The following is a 25,332-nucleotide window of genomic DNA, read 5'->3' as shown; positions in this document are numbered from 1 at the left end:
AGCCACATGACAGAGGGTACTCTTGAACCCTTTTAGTAATATACACTAAAAAAGTACCAGAGCTCCCTTTTCTTTCTTTTTTTTTTTTCTTTTTCTTGGTATGAGTAAACCACAGAACTACTGTTTTCTAGTTTGAACAACCCTGGGTAGAATGTCATGGGAAAAAAAGTCAGGAAAGGAACTGGACTCAGCCCAGAAACATTTCTGACCCTCGTAACTGCTTTATTTCTTCAAACAAATAAAAAACAAATCAAAATAACAACCAACAAACAGCTTTTTCAGAAATTTGCATACTCTTTAAAAGAATATTTTAGGATATTATTTTAGTGATAGGTATGGCATATGTGTATCAATTTGTGCTCATTTAAAGTCCCATTAAAAAAAATCAGAGTAAAACACTGTTTACTTGCCATGAGGTCACTTTTATATCTAAAGCCTGCAAGATAAGTGAAAAGGATCAGCCTTGCAAAGAGTTACAGTCAGCAGCTGTTTCTGCACCATCTAGTAGTTAGCAGACTTGTGGTAAAACAGGAGCAGTGTGTTTCTAGTTTTCTTGCCTAGCTTTTACAGTTCACTGATACTACTGCAGTTGGCAAGACAGATGGCAGAAGACATGTGTTAGATGACAAGAAAATGGTACCTAATTGCTCTCAGTTTAGCTCATCTATTAACTTGCTTCAAACATCTGAAAAGCTATTTATTTCAGGGTAGCCAACCTAATCAAGGGAACATCCGTTTTTACAATGAGATTTTGGTTTTGTAGTTGCTCTCCTATGCAGTTTAAAACCCATGAGTACTGTCTCGTGGCCAGATTAGAAGCTGGATAATCTGTCTTGTATTTTCTTACTTTCAAGTCCCTCTACCTGCTTCCAGGTATTCTGCTGGATTGGTTTTTTTAAGTACTAAACTGCTGTATAATGGTTCTTCCATATTCTTCCACAGTTTCTTCCACTTTGGGTTACGACTTTCAATGTTCTTTAGTTTCTGCTAGTTTCTTTTTACTTTTTAACAGTTGCTTGGTTGAATGGTCAACGAACAATTTTAAAAATGCTGGAATTTAAGATCCCATATCAGGTCCAACTGACTCTTGCAACTCTTATAATGTTGGCAAATCAGCTTTTTACAGTGGTTGACAGTGATGGGATAATGGTTTTAAGCTCAGGGAGGGAAGGTTTAGATTGGATATCCTGGGTAAGTTCTTTAGAGAGAGAGAGAGAGAGAGAGAGAGAGTAGTGAGGTGCTGGAACAGGCTGCCCAGAGAGGCTTTAGATGCTCCGTCCCTGGAGGTGTTCAGGACCAGGCTGGATGGGCCCTGGATGACCTGGGCTAGTGCCAGATCTGGAGGTTGGTGACCCTGCCTGTGGCAGGGGGTTGGAACTCAATGATCCTTGGGGTCCCTTCCAACCTAAGCCATTCTATGATTCCATTATCTTGTCAGAAGTGACTTTTCTATAAAACAGCAACTTATCCAGAAGACAGAGAAAAGTAAAAATACAGTACACAGTGATTCCAATCCTTACAAGAAAGCACTCTGACAATGCTTTTAATTGCTCCAGTGAAAGATGTTGCTTACTGGAGAAATTATTCCAAGGGTGTGGCATCTACACTGCTTCTCTTAATCATGTTTGAATAAGGGATTAGATAATGCATCAGTGTCATGATGAAAGGAATTGTATAGAGAAAGCGTGCCCCTGTTTTGTAACCAGGCTCTTCCTCTGTCAATGTCAAAACTTCCTGTCTATATTGCAATTGAAATGAAAATAATCAGGGCAAGGCTCAACAGATTATAACCTGATTGCAAGACTGAGGGTTAGAATGGGCTTTTGGCACTCCAGGCTTTTGGCATCAACTCAGCACTGCATACGCAGAAGGATTTCAGACACGTCAATACAAAACCTAAAAACCAACACCAAAGCTAAACTGGAATAACAGCAGTGGTGAGAGGATGAGTCCCATGTTAGGTGATGGAAACACTAATTCACCCTTTGAAGGCATTGCTGGTATGATTTGGAAAACACTAAGATGCCCTCACCATGTGTTGGTATTAAAGACTTTTCCATGACTGTTCGCTGTCTCTGATGTGTGACACAAAATATACTTTCACTGATGTAATTAGAAGCTCTTTGAGAAAGATATATTATTTGGTCCACTGCAAATTGGAAGGCTAAGCCTCCAGAATATCAGCAGCAGTGTTACAAATGCTTTCCCATGTTTTGTTCTGTGTACTATTCAATTATTCGATCCTAGTGCACTGCAGGAAAATTGCTATAGCATTTGTTAGCAGCTGTCACATGAGTATTGTATTCCTCCATCCACATATTGAAACCCCAAAAATATGGAGACACTGTAATAGGGTCTGTATACATAAAATGTTCAAAAGCTCTCTCAGCCCAACTGTAGCTGGGTGACAGCTATGGGCATGAATTCAATAGAAAAGATTTATTAACTGCTGTGTGGAGGCCTTTTCACTTTTTTTTCACTCTTTTCTGGACCTTTTTTTTTATGAACAGAGATATCAGTGATAACAGTTCACCCTCATGTAGGATAAACCAGGTTGCAGTCTTGGAACCACAAAATCAACTGATGTGATAAGCACAGAATAGATCACAACAATATCTGCAACAGTAAATACACCTCTCACCACCCCATAATGAATAGCTAAATGTTTACTAATTTTAATCAAGTCCAGATTTGTAACACTAACTCATAGAGCTTGTAATGACAGCTCTTTTTCTCTCAGTCTGGAAACACAGGTAGTATCTTTTTTCATAGAATCATAGGATGGCTTAGGTTGGAAGGGACTTCAAGGATCATAAAGTCCCTTATCTTAACCCATAGACTCTCCCCCTGTTGCTGACTCATAGGAAACTCCTTGCAGTCTATCCACTTTCTACCATAGAGGGCAACACCACAACCTGTCCTACCTTGCCCGTCTCTTCTAAAAATCTTATAGCCCTCAATGGTGGTATTCCAGTTAGGCAAACCATCCCACCATGTTTCTGTGACAGCAATAAGATCACAGTTTTCCAAGTGCACCATGGTTTCTAACTTCTCTTGCTTATTTCACATGCTGTGTGCATTATAGAGGCACTTCAGCTTGACTTTTGGATGCATTACTGTCCTAGAGGAGCTCTCCCACAGATTTCCAGAACAAATCTGCTATTTTCCCTTGCTGCTTCCTGAAGTGACAGCGTTCCAGGGCTCTTCTCTGTCACTCACCCCCTTCCCCAGCCTCTCTGTTTTAAAGCCCTGGTGATGAGCCCAGCTAGCCCTGGTGATGAGCCCAACTTACCTAGCATATTCTTGTCCCACCTAGTCAGTTGTGTCCCATCCCAGGCCAGCATTCCTGGTTTATGAAGATATGTCTTGGATCATAGAACCTACAGCCCTTGGCATGCCATCACCCACACAGCCAGTCATTCAGCTGATCCTTCCTTCTGCCCAGATCCCAGTCTCCAACTGGGAGGACTGAGAAGAACACTACCTGCGCTCCCAATCCCTTCAACATCTTCCCAAGGGGCTTCACATCTTTTTTGATATTTTAATTTCCTGGTCACAGCTTTGTGTGACCCAGCATGAAAGGCCAAGAGGGGATAGTAGTGGTTTGGCTTTATTATACCTCTTCTTGATGTTCTGGTCATGGGCCTCTGGCAGGCAGAAAACTTCTCTAGAGAGGTTATCCAGGCGAGTGCCTCAGTGCCTCTCAGCAAAGAGCCTCCAATTACCCTTTGCCTTTTTTTTTATCAGCATCAGCAGTGATTTGGGTCCTCAGTTGCACCTTTTAATGTGATCATCCCTTCTGATCCAAGCCACTAGCATCAATCAGTCTCTCATACTGCTGAATTCACCTCAGCCTGGCTAATTCTTCTCACAGCCTGGTCAGCTGCTCAAAAAGATCATCAAGATGGGCACACATCTGCACCATGATACCCCTCACCTACCTCAGTCCCTCGGGTGACCTCAGGATTCTGGAGGCTGAATGGCAGGAACGTGCTTGAAGGTGTAGCACAGGAACTGTGAGTCAGCTGGCTGCAGAATGAACATTAGCTCCAAAGATTGCTTTTAAACAAAAAGTCAGTTTCAGGGCTTCAGTTTTCCCTGGTCACGCTGACACTCAGAGATCAGATTTATGATCTTTGTCCGTTGCTTTAAGGACACAGAAGTACACAGACCTGGCTCTGCTCCAATTCTACTTTTTTTCTCTGCTCCAAGATACTGCGTTTTTCATTGGGTTTTCTTCCATCTCTCCTGTGCTGACTGGCAGGTGGCTGCCATGCTTACTGTGTCTGGTACTGTGTCAGAGCCTATGTGATCACACTCTAAGTATTTCATAGTTTTCATTGCCTCCCCCGCTACAGAACAGGAGGTCATTATTTGGAGGACTTAGGACAGTCAGGATCCTGCCCGCTCCTTGACCTTTCAGATAACTGGTTATTCATGCAAATATTGCAGAAATGCTGTTCTGGAGAGGACAAAACATTCTTACTGGAATATTGCTGTCCCACACCATAATCACTTCCTAGAGGAGGCTGAAAAGTGGTGTACCAGTGGTTATCTGGACTGGTCTCTGTACCGTCACCTTATATATCACACTGACGCTATTTTACAGCAATACATTTTCTCTGGAGATGTGCTGTCCTTTGCTGTTGAGGTTGGGGAAGGAAACGTTAGGGCTGCTTTTTTCCATCATGGAAAGAACAGCGTGTGAGTAAAGCGTGCCCTCTAGGATTTGGAAGAAACAAAGCTAAAAACCCTAATGGTGTTTGTTTTGAAACAGTTTCTACAATGAACAGCAATTGTTATTCCAAAGGAAACAGTGAGAGAGAAAATACAGCCTTATCCAATGTGTAATGACCACAACACCCAGCACGGACCCCAGGCTTCCCTACTACTTCCAGAAACCATTCTCCAATGCATAGAAATGATGAGCACAGGGTTGTTTTGGGGCTCCTTGCTCAAACATGGACTTGCATTTTTAAATCCTTTTTCTATCATGCACAGAAAGATTTGCTCCTATGTCAATGCCTCATTGCCAAAATACCACCTTGAGATCATTTGTACTGTTTAATTAATCGACTACATGAAGATTTTTTGACTTACATGTTTATGTTTACATTTACAACCCCATCACTCCAATATAAGCTCATAAGCAATGAGCTGTAGAACAGCACTTTAATTAAAAAATTATATCTATCCAGACTCTGCTTGTGTGCAAATATTCGAGAATAATTCAGAATGGATCATTGCAGTGAGAATATTTTGACAATTTCTAACAACTGCACTATGAATCACGCTTAGAAATTTATCTCTCATCATGAAGAAGTTGTGTTTTCTACCTGGAATATACTGATATAATTAATAAGAGTAATATCTTTATGGATAATTAGTAGAACGAGAGGCAATTTTTGAAAAGACTTCCTCCAGTTTCTTGGCCAAAACATTTCAGCTTAGAATAAACCTACAAGTCACAGTAAGCTGACAGGTTACAGGATGGAAAATGGTTTGTTGTGGAAGAGGGGGACACGTGTAAAGACTGCAGAAGGGCTGTACTTCTGCAGGATGGTGAACAAAGATTGTCAAGCAGACCTGTGAGCAGCTCAGAGCTGTAGGGCTGCACTGCGACAAAGGTGAACCCCTTTTGAAGAGTCCTGCTGGTCAAATAAACTGCAAAACACAAAAGGTTTCCAAAAGAGTTTAATAAATAACGAGGTTCTTTTTGTATTGTATAAACTATAAATACACCATGCAGTCCCTTTTTTAACTTAAAATAATTTACAGGCTGAGGTAGGGGGACAGGAGGATGTCGTTGTGGGGTTCAGCTCTGTCTCAGGGTCGCCCTGACTTCCTGCTGAGCACACACACACAGGCTGTGTCAATCCGGATGAATCTCCAGGCTGCTTGCTTGCCCTCCATGGTCAGTGCTTTGACGAAGGTGTGTGTGGTGGTGCAGTAAGAGTTCCAGTGCTTTGCATCGATCCCTCGGCACCCGCTGGAGACTGGCCTGGGGTCCCTGCACTTGGTCTCAAAAAAGTACTGCTTAAAAACATTGTTGTTGATGTTGACCTCTCCCAACACGGTCACCTCTTTGCCTTTGATGTCAGTGGCTGTGGTTTTGTCCCCAACCCACATGCTGACACTGTCACACACTGAGAACTCTCCCCGGTGCAGTACAGGATGTGCAGTCCTCTTGGTCCTGGCAGTCCTGTTGAGAGAGACTGCACTGCTGAGAAATCCTGCACTCTGTCCTTTCTTTGACACTGGAGGTGGCTGCGTGCTGAACAGGACCCGAGAAGACCGGAAACGCTTCTTCTTAAAGAAGTTTTGGTCCATAGCGATATTTAAATCTTCTGTTCCCTCTGCCATCCAAGCAAAGCGGCTGTGGGTTGTCTGTGGGGCTGCCTTGGAAATGTGCTGTCCTTTACTCTGTTGTGTACTGGGTAAGGAGTGTTCTGCAGGATACTCCAGCGGAACATTGTCCTCTGACTTTGGAGCTGCCTGTGTGCCGATCAAAAAAGCTATAATCAGAGTGTAGTACAGCATGGACATTACGCTATGCACCTAGAACAAAAGAAAAATGTAGCATTACTGTAAGCCATGCTGGCAGAAACAGATGGTGTTGCTGGCAATAAATGTGTAAGATACCCAGGACCATACAGATTTCATCAGGTTCTCATGTGGGTACCAGATGTTGATCTTCCAGAAGAGCTCGTTCAGACAGTATAAAAGTTGTTCATAAAGTGAGAACATTAGAAAATAATAGCTAGATTATTATTAATTCCTCTGGTATTTGTTATTAGAACACTATGAAGCACTTGTTTGGTATTATTAATGTGGAGACCATATGGCGACAGCATGTTCCCAGGAGTAAAATCTCTGGTGATTTTTGCAATAACCTTTTCGGCCAGGACTGGTCTTTTGGCTGCAAATACCCTGCAGAGGAGCAAGTGTAGAAATAGGATCTTGGCTAAAATAGCTGTCCGTTTAGTTCATTCGTCTGCATGGATGTCCTCTGGGTGAGGGTGGGGACCGCCAAGCTGGTATTTGTGGAAGTGGGGGAACCCCAGTGAATCCGGCCATTAGCACACACTCCCAGCCACACTTACCTGCCATGTGGACAGGCCCCAGCACTCTGGCTGGCTCAGCAGCCTCCAGCAGCCTCCATCTATCCCATCTGCCCTTTCGGGACGCACCACATTGCTGATTTGGGGCAGATAAAGCCCACGCTCCTTCCCAGAAGAGCTCAGACATCACATGTCACAAGGGCAGATGGGATTTGTCCAAGTTCAGGCTGCCTATTAGGACAAATATGGGTATTACATAGGAGCACCATGGGTGATAGACTATTTCTGGTTGGTATCTTAGGTACAGCATAGCGAAAACCATCATGGTCACAGTATTGGGCACAGAGGAAAACACTGTCCTTTTCTTGGAGTGCCATGAGCAAGAAGTTGCACAGATGTCCCTGTACAGCAGATCCAAAGTGAGGTCCTTTAGTCTGGGGAATGTGCACATCTGTTTGGGTGTGGAAAACTGTGGGACAAATATCTAAAATATCTCTAAGAACAATATTATGCTGGAACACCAGCAGCAGTAATTCTTTATTAGGTAACTACCATGTGCTGACTAAATCAGCCATATGTTAGGGAACAAATCAGCAGCAGAGGCACTAAAAAAATGATCTGAAGCTGCAGTCAAGTGCTGACACTGTATTCCTCTGTGAAGAACTAATAAGTACAGGCAGGATATAAACAGGAAAAAAAACAAACCCTATCAATACAGGCTCCTCCCCTGTCTTGGTGCTTTGTTTTTCCTGACATGCCTCAGCTGGCTCTCAACTGCAGTGTCCAGCCAGCAGGCAGGCAGCCTCACACCGACTGGACAAACAGGGTTTTTCAAAATGAGGAATCGGGCTCTGCAATTCCACTGTGATTTCCCAGCACGTCCTAATGTTTTCCTGGGTTTGGGTCAATGACTGTTGAAGTTCACTCCTTCCTGCTCAGCTTTCTCAAACTAGAATTCAAAGCAGCACTTAAAGCTTTGCCTTTGCTAGGACATAGTCTTGTAGAAAACGAAGAACCCTGACATGTTCCATAGGGTCCTGTATGGATACCTCTTATCTCAAACAAGCTGAAATGAAATGAACAGCTGTGTTTGTGCTGGGCTGGGCACGCATTTAAGAAATCAGCAGGACACACCAAATAGACTGCAGAGATGCTACAGTCCCTGCACCGTGGGGACAAAAGGAAAGAGATGCTCACAGCATTTGGACTGGAAGAACTGGGGATGATAAGATGGTAAGGAGTCAAATGTCTCTCACAAGGATAATCCTTACTGTTCCAGCCTCTTTAATTCACTTAAAGCAGTGCTGAGGGTTGCTGCTTGCCCACATGCTGCTCATACTTGAGCAGCCGTCGTCGTCTGTAGAAGGAAGTAGAACGAGGTGTAGCTCGACAGCTTGGCAGTGCACAATTCAAAGAGTAACCCCTTGTTCAACGACCAAATTAAAATCAGATGGGTCACTGCATCTCTAAGAAGTTAGCTTTTCCAACAGAAATGTTAATGGAAAAGGTTTGCAGAGCAAACTCCAGGCACAATTTAGACATACCAGAACAGCCTCAACCTATCGTGTTTATACATAATACCCGTTTTTATTATTCCCTTCTACAGAAAATGAGGCATAGCAATGCCAGCAAAGGGCTCTTTTCTGATTTTCTGCCATATCTTTCTTCTCTGAGCTTCTTAGGTTGCATATTTTAAATCTTTCTTTGTATTTCCTGCCCTTCTGGCAAAGCATTCTATGGGACCGTGGCCCAAAAGCAAATGTATTTGGGATGTGTAGTATTTTCCTGAAGATTCAGAATTGAATCATTTAATCAGTTATTAAATGAGTAGAAAATGATTAAAAATAAAAAACCAGATTTGAAAAGTGAATTAGCCTCAGTGACAATGCAAGCAAAAAAATTAACATTTAAGGAACATGCATGCCCTAGGACTGTCAGGATTGTGACTTTTGCTGATGTAAAGACATTTTACAAGCTGTTTTAGGGGTTGTTTCTAAATTTGCTATATGTTTAGCAACCAGACTCTTTCATGGTGCTTTTTGTAAAGCGTTCATAGTTCCCACTGAGTGCAGACACCTGAGCTTCCATGGAGATGCAGTTTCAGCTTTTGTAACATGGGCCACAACTGTGACCACGAGCCTTCCAATACCAAAAATGCAAGAACTGTACAAAACCAGAGGATATTTAATGAGCCCTCTGACTTCTAAGGGAATTATCTCTCACTATAGAAATTGTTTTCCACAGAAGGTATATCTGGAGGCAGAATAAGAGAAGAGAGGGTACGTGGGAACTCCTCTATTAGCCAAACAACAGCAGATCTCAGTGAGGCAACTTGTTAACATGTCAGAGAACTAAGCATTTCCAAAAATAAGAGTATTAAATGCAAACTGCCCCTATCTTCACTTTTCAGAAGACAGATCAATTTCTCTTTAATTTCAGGATGACAACTCTTCCCTCATTTGCTCATCAGTTGTCCTGCTACCTATTTTCACACAAATGCTTCCTCTGGTATAGATATTTGGACTGCTGTGTGATACTGGTAATTCAAGATTTCAGTCTGCTCTGTATGTGCTGTGCTTACCTCTGAGTATACTGCACAAAAAGCTGCTCCTGAGAAGGGTCTTTATTTCATCCAGATGTTGAGCTGGGGTTGGCTGCAGCATGCCATCGGGCCAGTTTGGCTGCGTAGCTGAGTCTGGGAGTTGCTTACTCAGTGTTCAACTAGAATTAGAAGTATTTGTTTCAGTAAATAGCCAGCAAATAAATGTTATCAGTACCCTTCCCCACTTGATAGCAGGAGTATAGGGACAAATCCATTCTCTTGACTTTGAGCTGTGCCTTTTCCACTGTTACAGTGTAGTAATTGTCTATAGTACAGATCTTGGCTTTCACAAGCAGCATGCTTGTAAGACAAGGTACCTTACTCAGCCCCTTTACAAGACCCTAGTTAATTATCCACTGTTCCCAATCCCTCTCAGGCATCTTCCAGGCTCACTGTAAGCAGAAGCGCAGCATAACGAAGCAGTACTTGCTGATGTCATCACCTGAGCTTAGTTTGCACAATAGATACAAACAAGGATGCAGAACTCCCATCTTCTTGATCTGGAAGGCAAATCTGGTTACAAGTAGTGACACCGCAAGTTGTCATACTAACTTAAAACCAGAGACAAAACCACACAATGGTTTAGATTGGAAGGCACCTCCAGAGGCCATCTCATAGAGATGGCTTGGGTTGGAAGGGACCCCAAGGATCATTGAGTTCCAACCCCCTGCCACAGGCAAGGCCACCAACCTCCAGATCTGGCACTAGCCCAGGCTGCCCAGGGCCCATCCAACCTGGTCCTGAGCACCTTCAGGGACGGAGCCTCTCTGGGCAGCCTGTTCCAGCACCTCACTGCTCTCTCTGTAAAGAACTTCCCTGGGACATCCAATCTAAACCTTCCCTGCATCTGATCCAACCCACCTGCTTAAGTAGAGCCACCTAAAGTAGATCACCCAGGACCACACAGGCACTTATAGTACCTACAGGATAGTTAATGGAAAAAACAAAGAATGCAGATGAAGCATCACACATTATCCCGTAGTAGTGATGGGACTCTGCTGATTGTTTGGAATTAGTATTGTTTTGGTGAAGAGATGATGCCTAAAATCTTTCATTCGTGCATGCTCTTTCACATCATAACCTGAATTCAGTGGGTACTCAAAAAGAGGATGATGAGATGCGTGTTTGTTAGCAAAGAGCTATCTGATTGTTGCTGATATTTAAAAGAACTTGAGGGTAAAAAAATTGCAGGCACATGAAGGCACAGACTTAAGAGCTTGTCCACTGGCTACTATCAATGCAAAAAATAACTCTGGTCTTAATTGTAACACTGCAAATGATCGTGTGGACCCAAATCAAAGGAAAACCATTATTTTCCTGATCAGTTGAATCTAGTATTTAGATATCTTCTCAGCAGAGAACGTTTCTGATTGTAAATTTATCTCAAATATTTAGGTAATTGATCTGTCCCATTTTATCAGATAAAGAAGAGTTGTATAAGGTACTTATATTGCAAAGTATCCTGCTAGACTCAGTATGGAAATCAAAGTACAGCTGCTATGGAGCACATGCTCCTAACACCAATGTACAAAGTAATGTTCAGTTCGTTGTTTTTTTTTAAGTTGAATTCATTTTACTCCTGCAACGTTTTCGTCCACCAGAGATCTGGCTGCCATTTTGTGTGGTTACTGTGTTTGGCTCTGCTGCCAAAATCCAAATACAACAACTTAATTTTCATAAATCTGAAATCTTCCAAGCTCATGTTATGTGCTCCCTGTATTACTTTGTGTAGCACTTCTGCATGCTATGTTTTTTGCAAGAGTGTACTAATAAAGCAATAACCCTTTCAATGTACTCTGTCAGTTTAGTAATGATAGAGCTAAAATAGCGGCCACTGCCAAAAATAATCTAACAGCTTTTCTTACTGTTCTGCCACCCTAAGAAAACACTGCTTCAGTTCCAACTGGCTGGTTATTTAACCACAAAAGAGTTTATTTTCAGTAGGTTGTATTTTTTTAAGCTCTTTTGCTGTCTTCTTCCCGGATTGCCAGCTGTGGCAGAATCCAGTAAATCGTGCAGTGTTATTCAAATGATGCTGAAGACAGCATCTATATGCTATTGCTTTGTACCTACAAATCCCAGAGATGAATAGTCCTACTAAAGTCTTGCTTGAGAATTTACGTGCATTCAAGGTTACAAACTTTTGGAAAGTAAAAAACAAAACAATAACAAAAAAACCCCCACAACACTCACTTAATTCCTACTCCTTAGTGAAGTTCATCACTGAGCTCATCACTGAGCTGATGAGCAAGAAAATGGAAATTCTTAATGAATTCAAGATTTAATTCCTCTATTACGTCTCACAGTGACTCATCCTGTAAATAAGAGGTTTATGTATGCTGAAGAGCCAGTTGGAAATTACCTGTGTCTCATGCACTTCCTTTTGTTCTAAAGGCCTCCAGTACTGAAATGCTCCTTTGAGTATTTCCAGTAGATGGAGAAAAATGCTGCCCCACAGCAATGACCATGAATCGTGTCACCATGAGTCATCATTATCACAGGGTGGACAACAACCTCAGTCTAGGCAATGATAATAACAAGGCTGCTTGATAGTCCATCATGCTTTGGTCCTTGGACAGTTAAAGAAAAAGGTATTATGAACCATGATCTGCAGGGTGAGGATTCACCAAACTGGAAGCCTATCAGAATTTGGAAAACATTTATATTTAAGCTTCATTTTATTCTTCTTGGGCCATATGTAACTGGAATGACTTATTTGCAAGCACCTAATTTGTCACATGTATATGCCTGAACTGGTAACCAAATATCGTAATTGCTAATGCCTCTGCAAAGAAGCAGCCTTCAGATGACATCTTCCCTGTGCCTGTCTGCCTGGGCCTCACTTCAAGGGATGATTTCACAGCACCACTAAGGGCTCCTAAAACCCAAGTTCCACTTGTCCTGAAACTCAGCCATCAGCAATGGAACAAAAGGAGCACAGTTCCTTTTGATTTCTGTACATGCTTTGGCCTCAGAAAACAAATCAACTCTATTGCTCATCAACTTTCTAGCTTCTTTGAAAAGCCATTCACTCCAAACGAAGAGACCCAATAGGAGAAATCCAGTCTGCAGCAACAGGTGCCTGATTCTTGCAGTAGACATTGGAGACTCTTGACAGAAGAGCACAACAACAAGATGATTCTTGCACAGGACACACAGAGCTCCACTTGCAATAGGATGCAGCTCTTTTTGTGGCAGGCTGGCTGTTTGTACAGTGAGAAACATGCACAAAGCTGCTTCGACAGAAAATTATATCATATATAAGATAACAAACTGATATTCAGCAAATAAAAGATATCAGATCTCTGGATAAAAATCCCTTTAGTGCAGTGAGGGAAAAATGATTTAATGGTCACTTGAGATAAAACTCTCTGAAAATAAATAACAGAAACCAACTTTAGAAGGATCATGTGAATCTGATTATCCTGAAGTCAATGGAATAAAACTGGTAAAATGAAGTTAACTAGAGAGAAAAATGCTGGCTAGAAAAATGTTACCTGACCGTACTACAGCTGTATGTAATCTACATATTATGATCTTTTAGAGCAAGCCCTAAAATTAAGGATTGATATGTTTGATACTTTCAGTGTTGACTACAAACTGTACGCGTATTTTATCGGGCAGCAGATTTAAATCAATAAATCCTAATTCACTGGCACCAAGCTGACTGGAGATCTCAGGCACTGACAGGGAAACTACTGTCAACATGAATGGGATCAATCCATCTCACCTGCAGGAGATGGCTACATCTGAGATCTGTGGAAACAGATGCCTCCATCCTACCTTGTCCTTTTCTCTCTCTACACCATTTCCAAATGGTTCTTGAGCTTGTTCTGCCAGGTGCGTACCTTGGTAATTCTGGTTTCCAGTATGAAATGACCCGAAATGAAGTCCAGAGAACTAAAAGATGTGCTATACCACATGAAAGAACTGGAATTTCAGACTTTTTTTTAATTTTTTTGAAACTGCCAATATCAAACTGGAATTCATCTGGAAAGAGAAAGTACAACTGTAATCAGACTGCAATGTTAGTATCCCATCTTACAGCCAAAAGTAGTTAAGGCAGAAAAATACGTCTTTAAGGGCCAGTAAGCTTTTCCAACTAATGATCTTATTCCAGCTATTCAGAAGGGAATGTAAATCCTGATTCTTGTCCAAACCTTTGTTAATAAGAACCAGATGAATTCTAAAAGTAATACTAACATCTTTAATAATATATATGTATATTCAAGTTCATATTTTTTTAAAATTTTTCTTCATTTTTCTACCACTATGCAAACAAATTTGAATCAAATGAGATGTTTAGATATAGAACACATCTTGCAGTGTAATGCATAAAGTGTAGCGACTCCAAAAATGAGGAAAATAAAATAAGCTGATATGTCATGCTGAAATGATCAAAGATAGATTCCATATCCTGTCATGTTTCTCTAGATGATCCTTGGAACATTAGGAAACATTAAAGAACATTGTGTAAGCACAAACAACATCCAGAAATGACAATAATGATCTTCATGACTTTTAATAATTGATAGATGTGTGTGTTTCAGAATGTCCCGTTCCGTTCATTCTTTACCTCAAAAAGGAATTTCATCTTATCTCCCAATACATTTATACTGATTAAGAGCATCAAAGATATTTTGGTGGGAATTCTGAAAATACCAAAGGGAAGTTGAATTCTGTCTGCGTTTGGCAAGTCAGAATAAAGGAAGGAGGCAGCAAAGAAGGCTGAAGTTGAGAGAAACTTCAAATGTATGTTGTACCTCTGCTGAGCTGCTTGCACTTCACAGAGATTTTATGGCCAGAGCAGCTCACAATGATATACTGGATTTTTTTTTCCATTAAAAAACAACTTGAAGATAAAAGATTGCAAAATAAAACACTCACCTTACAAAATGGGGATGTTCATGTGTTCATTCAGAAATTTCTGAGATAGTGGGGAAATAATCAGTAACGAAACTGAAGACATGCTATTTAGCATCTTCTATTGAAAAAATGTCAAGCCATTGAATAGATCAATTAAGCGATCAATAAATCACTTAATCAAACCAGCCACGAGCTTATGGTCTATCTGTAGTAATCTCTTTTGTAGGTGAAGAATCTGAAGAACAATGCAGTATCCTTACTGAGCAGTTTCTTTCCCTAACAGCTAGCTATGCTCCTTTAGTTTTTCTTTTTTAAAAACTTTAAGATAGTCACTGCTATTTCTAAATCAGCTCCTTTACCTTCATGAGACCTATGGACACCTCCTAATGGTTGAATACTTTCTCTCATGATTTACTTTACCTGTGGAAATTGTGACAAGAAAACTCAATTAAGCTTTAAAAATTGACTTTCTTACTTCTGTTGCAGTTGGTACAGTCCCCAGCACAGTCACACTCAGTCTACACCTACCTTATTTTACCTGTATTTGACTCATTTTCTTAAAAATACACATAAATTACAGGAATAACACTTAAAATGACTTTAAAATGAATTTTAAAAATTAAAAATGCATTAAAAATAAGTAATTGGTTTGTTGCTCATTAGTGGTTTGACTTCTCTATTCTTTGACATCTTGTAAATTTGAGAGGTACACTGACAGTGAATGAATAGCAGATGTAAGCAATGGTGACCCGTGAGGCATATGCAGCTTTATATGGGATGACATGCAAAGATCTGGGCAGGTATTTTGCATATCTTCTCTTTGCAAAGCCTTAGCTTTTTCTGAGGATTGTAATGATCTTGTACTCCATCCACTTCTCCCATTGTCACGGTTCTGTGACCCATTTTCCCCCATACCTTCAAAACAGTGTCCTAATCAAACAGCTAATTTGGGTGCAGGAAACACTTCTGGCTTTGAAGGTCTCCTCTCAATCTCCTCAAGACTAAACAACTCCAATTCCCTCTGTCACTTCTCAGAAGTCTTGTTTTCTCATCTCTTCACCAGTTTTCTTGCTCTTCACAGCAAACGCTTGAGCAACTTACTATCCTCCATGCAGAGAGGGACCTAAAGCTGAACACGATATTTGCTATGTGTCTGCATACAAGGGGACAAGCATTTCCCTAGCTGGCCGCACTTTCTGATGCAAGCCATGATGGCACTGGCCTTGTTCACCTGGCCACACTGCTGGCTCACATTCAGCCAGGTGCTGACCAGAATCCCTGGTCCCAACAAGGGACATCCACTGGGCAACTTCCAGTCACTCTTCCCTGAGCCTGCATTGCTGCAGTGATTGTTATGACTCAGGTGCAGGACCCACCACTTACCCTTGCTGAATGAATGTTAGGTGTTTTATTTTCAGTATTCTAGCATCATCTGGTTACTGAATTCAGGTTTTGCTAGGGGGGAAGATGCATCTATTTCCTTTTTGTTATGCTCTTGCATGCTTCTACAGCTTTTTTTTTTTTCTCTAGAACTCTTTGGCATTGTTCTAGGTCTGAATAAATCTTAATGCCTAAATTGCAAGGTCATGCTAACCACTGATGTTGTATTGTTCACACTTAACTCATTGCCCTTCCTGTTATGCAGAGTTTCAAATTCTAATAAGAACAGGCCAGGATTAGAAGATTACTGCTGCTATGTTTACCAGTACATTATTGCCCCCATGGTCTTTTATTACATTAGGTATATTAGGTTTTCTGGTTTCATAATGTGAAAAAATGAATAGATTGAATGTGCAAATGCTTGGAACTGGGATGACCCAACTGCTGCAAAAAATGCCCTCACCGTACATTCTTCAAAACAGCTTCAAGAAGCTGACTAAACAAATACATCTTTTTTAGCACTGCTTCACATAGTTTAAAAAAGCAACATATAGAGGAAAGGGATGAAGTGGGAAGAGGCACTTTTGTAAATCCTGGAACAGTAACTTGTTATGGGAATGAGAAGCTACAGAAATAATAACTTGTAAATAACATTTAAAGGCTACAGCTGGTACATGCAACACAGCTGGAAACTCAGGACTCAAAAACATTGCAGATAAAAGCAGATCTGCTTCATGCATGACGTGGAGAACCTTTGGTTTCTCAAACTATTGGATGACAACTCCAGAGCAAACTCATCAGCTTGAGCCAGCGCTGCAGCTAAGCTATTGTATGTGAATGTTGTTGATGCCTCTATTATAAAATGAAGCCTACTATTCTAATTGCTGTGGATAATGAGTTACTCATAACATAATGCTTGTAAGGAGTATATTCTCTGGCCTGCATGCGAAGTGCTAGCTTTGTGCAAACTTTCATATTAAAAAATGGTAACTTGAACTCAAGATGTACTGATAATACCTGATTATTATGCTAAAAGTAGGCCTGAAATCTCTTCCCAGAATTATGGCATTTTAATTAGAAGAATGTGGACAAAGGCTTAATCTTATTAGTAAGGATAGAGAGGGATAAGGCAGAAACAAAGACCACAGCAACATAGCCTAAATGTGAAAATCAACAGCTTGGAGGCTAGTACTGACTATACTAGCTACAGCAACAGAACTGCTCCCTGCTCCTCTTTGACATAAAAGTTTGACAATGAGTAATTTGAAAGAACAGCCTCTTCTCCTGACTTCTGAGTTACCTCACACCCACTTATTTGAAAGCATATAGTGGAAATGTAGGGAAAGGTTATTTTAAATTTAGGAACTGAATTCAGAGATGTGTGAAAATAATTGAAAAATAATCATTTTAGGCATTCTGAAGTATTGTGACATTCAAGGATAAATAAGAATCTCAACTGTAGCCGATTCCAACAGATGCTAATCTGTCCTTTGGCTTTGCAGTCTGCTTGAAATAGTACTTGTTTCTTCATGTCATGCCTCTGGCAATGCTTAGTAAAGTTAGAATTACAATCGCCAATGAATCCCATTCTTAATGTCATTAACTTTCTAAACTGTTCCCCATAGCTGGCAGCCTTTCCATGTGGAGAGACCTACTTAGGGAGCAGGGAGAGTGATTTGTCTTAGAATCATCGTGCCCTTAATTGAAATTTTGTTTAAACTTGGTTGATTAGGTCCGTTTTGTGATGGTGATCACAGACTGCACACTGGCTCTATTTCTCTTGTGGCTTACCTATTAGTGAAAGAAAAAAAAAAGCTCTATGGTTAATTATGATGATTTTTACAAGTAGAATATTTTCTTATCTGAATTGTTAACATCATAAATTCAGCAAATGTTTGAATTGAAGATTAGAGATGTGGTTCATCTGTAGAGTCTGTTCTCTTTTCTAGCTTAGGAAGTGATTTGGCAAAATACCATTTTCAGTGGCTGCTTGTCTAGCAATTAATACATCACCACTCTCAGAACCCATAAACCACAAGCTTAAGGTTGACTGCAAATTAGGGACAAATATTGATCAGAAAGCAACAAGAAAGGCCCCAGATGACAAGGACTATACATCAAACACAGGCAGCAGTACTGCTATTTGTGTTCATTAGTCCTGTAGTTGTATAACAGATCATAGGTTACAAGTTTACTTTCCTTCTCTTAGAACATGAGTCAAGAGCGACCAAAATTATGTGTGTTATAACATGAACTTGACAATCATCACTTTAGCAGCTGGGGAAGTCAACTATTTGCTTCTTAATAAGAAAAAGTAAAGCTGATTAATCATCTGAGTCATCCTGCTCTAGTTCAGTGTTGGAATGAATGGCATTCCCTATGGATCAGCCTACGCAGAAGGAAATGCTAGACTGTAATCTAGACCTAGTGACTGAGTTCAATCAACTGTTTCAAAATATCAACCCTGAATTTTTGATAAAATGGAAAGTGGGGATTTTTTTTTCTCTCAATTATGCAGTTAATACATTCCTGAACAATTTGTATTTTGTTTGGAAAACAATTTGAAGATTTCCACTAGTGGCCCCTCAAACTGGAAATTTATTACCCCTTCTACAAGCTTACATTGTGTTACACTGCAGTGTACAGATGAAGGGACTGGATCACAGCACTTGCTCTTTCACATTCTTCTTTCTGAACAGTGCTCCAATGCTGCCTTGTTTCTGGGACACATAGGCTGCAGAGACTCCATGATTTAGACTTTCATAAGGAAGCAAATTCTTAGAAGCTTTTAAAAGGTAATATCAACCTACTGCAACTCCTGCAGATATTACTACTAGCAGCAAAAATCCCACCTGGAAGGGAAATGGGATATTTTGGAGTTAAGTGAGTTAAGTTCAGATGTTGCTTTCTAGAGGAATCAATCCCAGAAGGTTATTTCTGTGGGTTTTGTTTCTTTATATCTAGCAGAAAGCGTTTCAAACAGGAGCTGAAGAAAGTTTCTGTCAATTTTTGGCAAGAGTTCGTCCACTTGGAAAAACAGTGGTTATCTGAATATTAGTCTAGTTCCTGATGCCCCAGGTTATGTGCAGTGATGAAGAATTTATCATCAGCACATCTGTAAATGAGTCATCTTTTTTCTTGCACTCACATGGCTTCACAATTTTACTGCTTGCTTGCATTGACGTAAAATATTGGATATTTGTCATGTGAAGCTATTGCATCCCATTTGTAATATCGGAAATTCCAAGCACAAATAACACCTTAACACCATGTCACAGAGAATGTATTCATAACCACTCTGTAACCTACACGATATGATGCAGTATTCTTCTTTAATTAGCAATCACAATGATAAAAGTTACAACACACATCTGGCTGCAAATCATACACCTGGAATTAAACATCTTTTTCACCCAGCTCTATTACATAGCACAGACTGTGCAAATGAGGTGTGAGAGCCTTAGATAAGATATTACAAAGTAAACAATAACTTTTATTATTTTCCGCTGGCATAGGTGATGAATTCATCTAATGCCAACAAGGCTTCACCCAATATAAACACCAGAAATGGAGGACTTCTTATTTGGCTTTTATAGGTTGTTGAATGATGGCATTGCTGGGAGAAAAGTGTAATAAAGCTCAAAGAAACAAAGAAAAAAATAATAAAAAAAGAGTAAAGGGTTTTGTCAGAGCTCTTCTCCAGACTTCAGAAGTGTATCCCGGGCTGTGTGTCTTAAGTCCATACCATATTAATTCTCCAAGCAATATGGAGCTCCCCCACATGAGTTTTGGGAATGTAGAAAGCAATATAAATTCTCACTCCAAATTCCCACGGGGCCTTTTACAAACTATTAAATACCCACAAAGTTTTGCTCCATTTATAATGCTAATTTTTCAATCTGCTTTTCTGCACTAGGTAACGTAAACCAGAAATATTTTCTCTGTCTATCTTCATGTTCAGCCCTCCTAAGAACAGCATTTGGGTGAAAGCAACGGATAATGAAAAGAAATTGATAGCTGCAGTGAAAAAGCAGTTTGCAGTTAACTCTTGCCCACTGACCTTCTGCAGATGCCATGCCCCTGTGACCCTTCCTAAAGGCCATAATATAATCATAATGACCATGGCAAGTAAGCATTCCAGCAGAGCTGAACTGATCAGCTGCAGTCATCAGAAACGTGAGTTTATCTTGAAATTGTCCAACTGAGCTGTTCATATGGCTGTCGTAAAGCACGAGCATGAACACCTTGCAGAGCTGGGGCTGCTGCACAGGGTACCCTGAAAGGATCAGGAAATAATGGGCAGGAAATGATGCATTTCAGAAACGCAGGCTGCGTTGTTCACTGCAGGGCAAAGAAGTGTCTCTGTGAACAAGCAGCGTTTAACACTTGAGTCACCCAGGCCATAAAGGCTTCCAGAAGTAAAAGATATATTTCAAAATGGAAAAAACAGATATTCTTTGAGATAGAGCTGTTAAACATGTCATAATCAAAGTAAGATACAGCAACGAGGTACCTGGTTAATTTCCATTACAAAATTTTCCAAAGGGTTTTTATTTTTTATTTTTTTAATAGCCCAGATTGAATATGGTTGTATCAATAACAAAATGAAGACAAGCAAAGCAAGTCAATACCCCAGACCACGAGAAGATCTGCCTCTGTTCCCATACAATACAGAAGTGAAAAAAAAAAGAGCTGATTAAGAACAGGAAAAATAAACAATCACTCACAGACAAATAAAACCACATTGAGCAAACAAAAGATTCAAACAAATGATCTGCCTTGACAAGGAAGTAGGTTCATCCTGACAGTTATTTTTTTTCATTTATTTTGATTCTTGGAAGTTTTGTATTTGCATAACATGTACAGTCATAATATTTCTGTCGATGTTATGTAAACAAAGGCCGAAAGTGACATGAAAGAAAGCAGCTTATCTACTGTTTTCTTTTTTCTATCTTTGTGCTTGGATCTTTTTCCACTGACAGTGACAGTTTAGATATGTAACCATTCAATGGGAGTACACTCTGATCTTTTATTAGCATGCTGTTATATAGCCTTTGGAAATAGGAAATTTCATTTTGGAGTCAAGCACAAAAAATTAGGGAGCATTTTTTTGGAATCAAACAATCAGAAGAAACTATTTCAGAAGTACATCAACTTCTCTGCCTACTGCAGTATGGTTTATGAAAATGGCCAGGGTTCTGTTCAGAAAATAATTGTAGGGACTAATGTCGGACTGAGAGGAGAGCACAGTGGAGGTTGGGTTCTACCATCCAGGCCAGGATTTTTCTGCGTGCATGAAATACCCATAAAACATTTTCTTTGGAAGGATAGTACAATGAAATGTGAAAGCCAAGTTCATGTGACACAACTGCTCCAAGAGGAGAGGAAGCTGATAAAGTTTGATTTGGATCTATTGTGAATTATCAACCTGTAAAAAACCTCAAAGCTTTACTACAAATACAAGAGATAAGAAAAAGAGAAAAAAAAAAGTCCTTACTATCAAATGAGCATTGCCTTCAAGGCAAGGAAGAGTCAAAGGTGTTTCATTCATCGTTCATCAACACCAAAAATTCAACGCTACAGAAGCTTAACAGACAGGATGACTTCACTGCTATTTCCATATACACCATGAAGATATCTTCATTTGGGGCTTAGATAAGTCTCATTCAGGTGTGTATGCAGGTCCATCCTGATGTCTGTATACATCTAGAACCATTACAGTTGGAAAAGCCCTCTAAGATCACCAAATCCGACTGTCAGCCCATCTCACCATGCCCACAACCCCATCCCTCAGTGCCATATCTTCACAGTTCTTGAATACCTCCAAGGACAGTGACCCACCACCTCCATGGGCAACCTGTGTCAGTGCATCACCACCCTTTCTGCAAAGAATTTCTTCCAAATATGGTAATTTTCATGATTAGGGCTGTATGCAAGCTCAAAATACTGAGCAGTGCTTCGTGTGTTTCCTCCTGCTGTACAGGAATGGTGTAATTTAAGCATCATTCAAATGAAAATAACCACCCAGCCATTATGCCTGTAAGTAGTCAAGTACTCTCATCCATCTGAACACATGAAAGCAACTATGTACAGCATGGTGTACTTGGGTGTGCAATGCACTCAGACATGCTGACTTGTAGACTGTTGTAGCCAACTCTTGTCCTACAGCCAGTATGTTTTCTTGTTTTACTTTATCCTCTTGAGATGTGGATAATGGCGAGAACCACAAGCAATACTCAGGATCTGGGCATAATATAGGCTTATTTTGAGAGTCTGAAATTTTCCTGCCATCATCTACAATGCATAAATAGCTTTGATGTTAGTGGAATTGGGCAGATAGAGCACACATACATCACTTCAAAAGGTACTACCCTTTCTGCTTTTGCCAAGAGATGATCTTGCTTTGCTGGGCCACATTTTTTGGTGCAATTAATTCAGCAGTTGTAAAAAGAGGATTTGTACAGCCACACATACCCCATAGGACACTCATCCCAGAATGGAAGATCCTTCAATCATAGAAATGCTTTTAAATACATCGGCTTGCATGAGTGTGTGCAAGTCATATACAAGATAGGGAGAATTGCCTTTCAACTGTGAAATAAAAGGAGTAGCATTGTTACATGCACCTTTCACCATGAGACAAGACCTGTGGGAAGAGATGTCATCTTCCATTTCTCCAAGCATATCAGCTAATCTAAAAGATGTTTCATTTCACTATCAGTTTCTGAATAAGCCCTTTAAACTACTTCTGGTGAGAGGGCAGTTGCCTGAAGAGGTCACCATTGCTGTAGCCCGTACGGTAGGTACTGAGTTTCACTGCTCTTACTGGACTGAGATTTAAAGGACATTCCTAAGCCCACCAATACCATCATTTGACTTTTGGTGCTACCACATTAACTCTTTCAGAATGAAGCATTAGTTATTTAAACTTTTATTTTTAACAGCAAAGTTTCTCCTTTGGAAAGGAAAATGGTACAACTACATTACTTCCTTAAGGTTACAGGCATTTTTCTACATCTCCAGTTAGATTCAGTTAACACTAATTGTTGTGTATTCAATATTCTATTCGTTCTAAAAGCATCTTGTAGAGACAAGCAATTAATGGAATTTACACTTAAAGGAACATTTTTGTGCCCAAAGGTGCAGAGCAGTCATTTATTCTATGGATGGATGTGATCTAGCTTTTAAATGTGTTCTGACCCTGTTCCATTTATCCCACTAGAAAAAGGCATTGTGCATTTAAAAGTGCTAACCCTTACATGTATTAAGTATTTTTCTAATATTATGTTTGAATTAGCATTTTACAGCCATTATGTAGACTAACTTATCATTCTATATAATAAGTACTTGCATGTGGGTGAGAATGATCCTTTGTGCTAACTGTGATTTTCCTCTGAATTCAAATGAAGACATCTGAAAAGATAATTTCAGCTTCTGATTGAGAAAAATGGACACTGCTTTGCTAAAAGAGAAAAATAAAGCCACAGTTACTTCCTTTGCTATATTTCTTGTCAGTCTGATGCATCCCTTCAGGGTGAGAGGCTGGGACCATCAAGATGTGACATGACCATTATGCTGCACACATTCATCAGAATGAGTTCCTCCTCAGATCTTGCTGAGAGTTATTAGAAAATAGTGCATCTATAACATCTTTCAGGGATAATTTTCTCATTTTACTGGTTGGTTCTTCATCCCACCACTGCAGTACTGTAACCTTCTGACTTTGAGACAAACACAAGATGGTTGTTGTCAGGGTCACTTTCAGGCTTTCACAAAAGCCTGTCTTCCATATCTCAGAAGTGCAAAGAACATAACTTACTGGCAAGTTCATCTCCTGCTTATCTTTTTCACAGATAACTGTCGCATTTCACTTTGGCTTAGCAAAAAAAAAAAAGTATGAAAAAGGCTTTATTGTCATATACACTAAGGCTTGAAAACACCCATCAATGATTTATCTTATAGTTACAATGCAACTTTGAAGTTGTGGCAGCTTGGAAAAACCAGCCTGACAAGCACGCTCACTTTCCCTGTTTCTTTAAAACTCCTTGAGCATATAAGGGAAATTTAAAGTGGAGAAAGCAACTGAAGCACAAGCACTTTTTGTTCCCAGCACACAAATTCTTCTCGTCTCTGTGGCTGGGATCCCCATTTTCGCCTCTGACTGATGCATCAGATAAAACAGTGTTAGCACCCAGTGTAAATCAATAAACACTGTCAGTTTCACTCTGTCAAGGCAGCAGGCAGTTAGCAAGCTTTTTCAAGTGGACATCCTAGGGGATATAGATGGTGTAAACTACAGCCGTCCCTGTAGCTGGAAGGCTTCTGCCCTGGGCCATTCATACTGATATACCAGAATTCCTATTTATTTATACTAGAAAAAAGTTGTCATGTATAGAACTGCCATAAAAGAGAAGGAAAATAAAATCAAGCCTTATATTCAGAACTAAAACAAAAAAGATTTGCATATAGAAGGAACCACAGTGCCATGCAAGTAGAACTAAATTTTTATTTACCTGGATAAAAACAAGGAGGATACCTACCTTTCACTAAGGCTAAGCTGTTCTTACAAAAGATTAGTTTCAAGCTTTGAATTTAAGCACAAACGCTCTATGAACACGTTCCAAACGTGCATGCAATTCAACACGCATTAGCAGGTCTGATCCTCGGCTTCACCAGACCAACACTTCTCTGAGCAAATGGGGTTTTTGAGCAAGGAGCACTCCGTATTTCAAAAACACTCCTCTTCACGAGCGTGCAAATCACCGCACAGCAAAAACACATCGGCTGATGCTGAAGATCCCAAACTTCCACAACTCGTTCAATGCCACACAACTCGCTTTGCAAAAACGAGCTGTTGTGCAGTCACTCACCTTAGAGGGGACGGAAATCTGGAGGGCTGTCCAAGCTGTTTTGTAGTCTGTAGCACCCCAGACTGCAGATACTTTCCCAAGCCAGAAGAGCCATTCACATTCCCTCTGCCTTTCCAGCCTCATTCACTGCTCTCAGGGCTCAGCTAGCTGCACTGACTCACAGAAATCAAGCTCCCTCAGGGTCCTAGTGCTGTAAACGTGTGGGAGCTGCACAGACTCGTAGGAATTCTGCTGCTGGCTTGGTGCCTAGCCCGTGCAGTGATGGACAGATGTGCAGTGAAAGTTTGAAAGCATGCACTGGTTGTATGACTGTGCATGCATAATACCAAGGAAAACCTCTGACTTCCTGGCTCTACTATCAAGAGCTGACACTCTGTTTAAGGGATTTTTCTTTCGGGTCCTTCTGCATTTCTACGCTGCATCATAATCCCTGCACTCAAATTAAAGAAACCAGGGGCTCCATAATTAATGGACCCTTTTGAAATTAATCTCTAGAGCCCTTTACTCATGTCATCTGTCAGTTAAGCCTGAAGGAAAGCTAATGGTTAACTGG

At 40.4% G+C, this 25,332-nt stretch overlaps 1 protein-coding gene across 5 annotated transcripts; it reads right to left on the bottom strand.

Moving 5' to 3' along the window:
• Positions 1 to 5,681: 5,681 nt before the first annotated feature.
• NGF (nerve growth factor) lies at positions 5,682 to 25,061 on the bottom strand. Of its 5 annotated transcripts, none has more exons than XM_065740326.1 (3): positions 24,780 to 24,865; positions 9,643 to 9,782; positions 5,682 to 6,558 (listed from the first exon to the last, which is right to left on the bottom strand). In XM_065740326.1, exon 3 carries the CDS (start codon positions 6,544 to 6,546, stop codon positions 5,827 to 5,829), a length of 720 nt encoding a protein of 239 aa, XP_065596398.1. In that variant the 5' UTR covers positions 6,547 to 6,558; positions 9,643 to 9,782; positions 24,780 to 24,865; the 3' UTR covers positions 5,682 to 5,826. The 5 variants fall into 5 exon arrangements, 4 of the variants coding, with proteins under 4 accessions (XP_065596398.1, XP_065596396.1, XP_065596400.1 ...); XR_010622449.1 differs by lacking the exon at positions 5,682 to 6,558 and adding an exon at positions 7,194 to 7,292; XM_065740324.1 differs by lacking the exon at positions 9,643 to 9,782 and having other exon boundaries at positions 24,780 to 25,061.
• Positions 25,062 to 25,332: the final 271 nt, after the last annotated feature.

Source organism: Cyrtonyx montezumae, unplaced genomic scaffold, assembly GCF_038088225.1.
Source record: "Cyrtonyx montezumae isolate F1298 unplaced genomic scaffold, pur_monq_1.0 scaffold_26, whole genome shotgun sequence".
Taxonomy (NCBI): Eukaryota; Metazoa; Chordata; class Aves; order Galliformes; family Odontophoridae; genus Cyrtonyx; species Cyrtonyx montezumae.
Note: the sequence above shows the minus strand (reverse complement) of the source record. Positions and strands in the feature narration are given on the sequence as shown.

Bases quoted from the DNA above. Each gene is read 5' to 3' on its own strand.
- NGF (XM_065740324.1), bottom strand. From the start codon at position 24,902: ATGAGGCTGGAAAGGCAGAGGGAATGTGAATGGCTCTTCTGGCTTGGG. The intron at 6,559-24,779 runs GTGAGTGACTGC...CTTTTGTTCTAG, and splicing joins AGATTTCCGTCCCCTCTAAG to GTGCATAGCGTAATGTCCAT.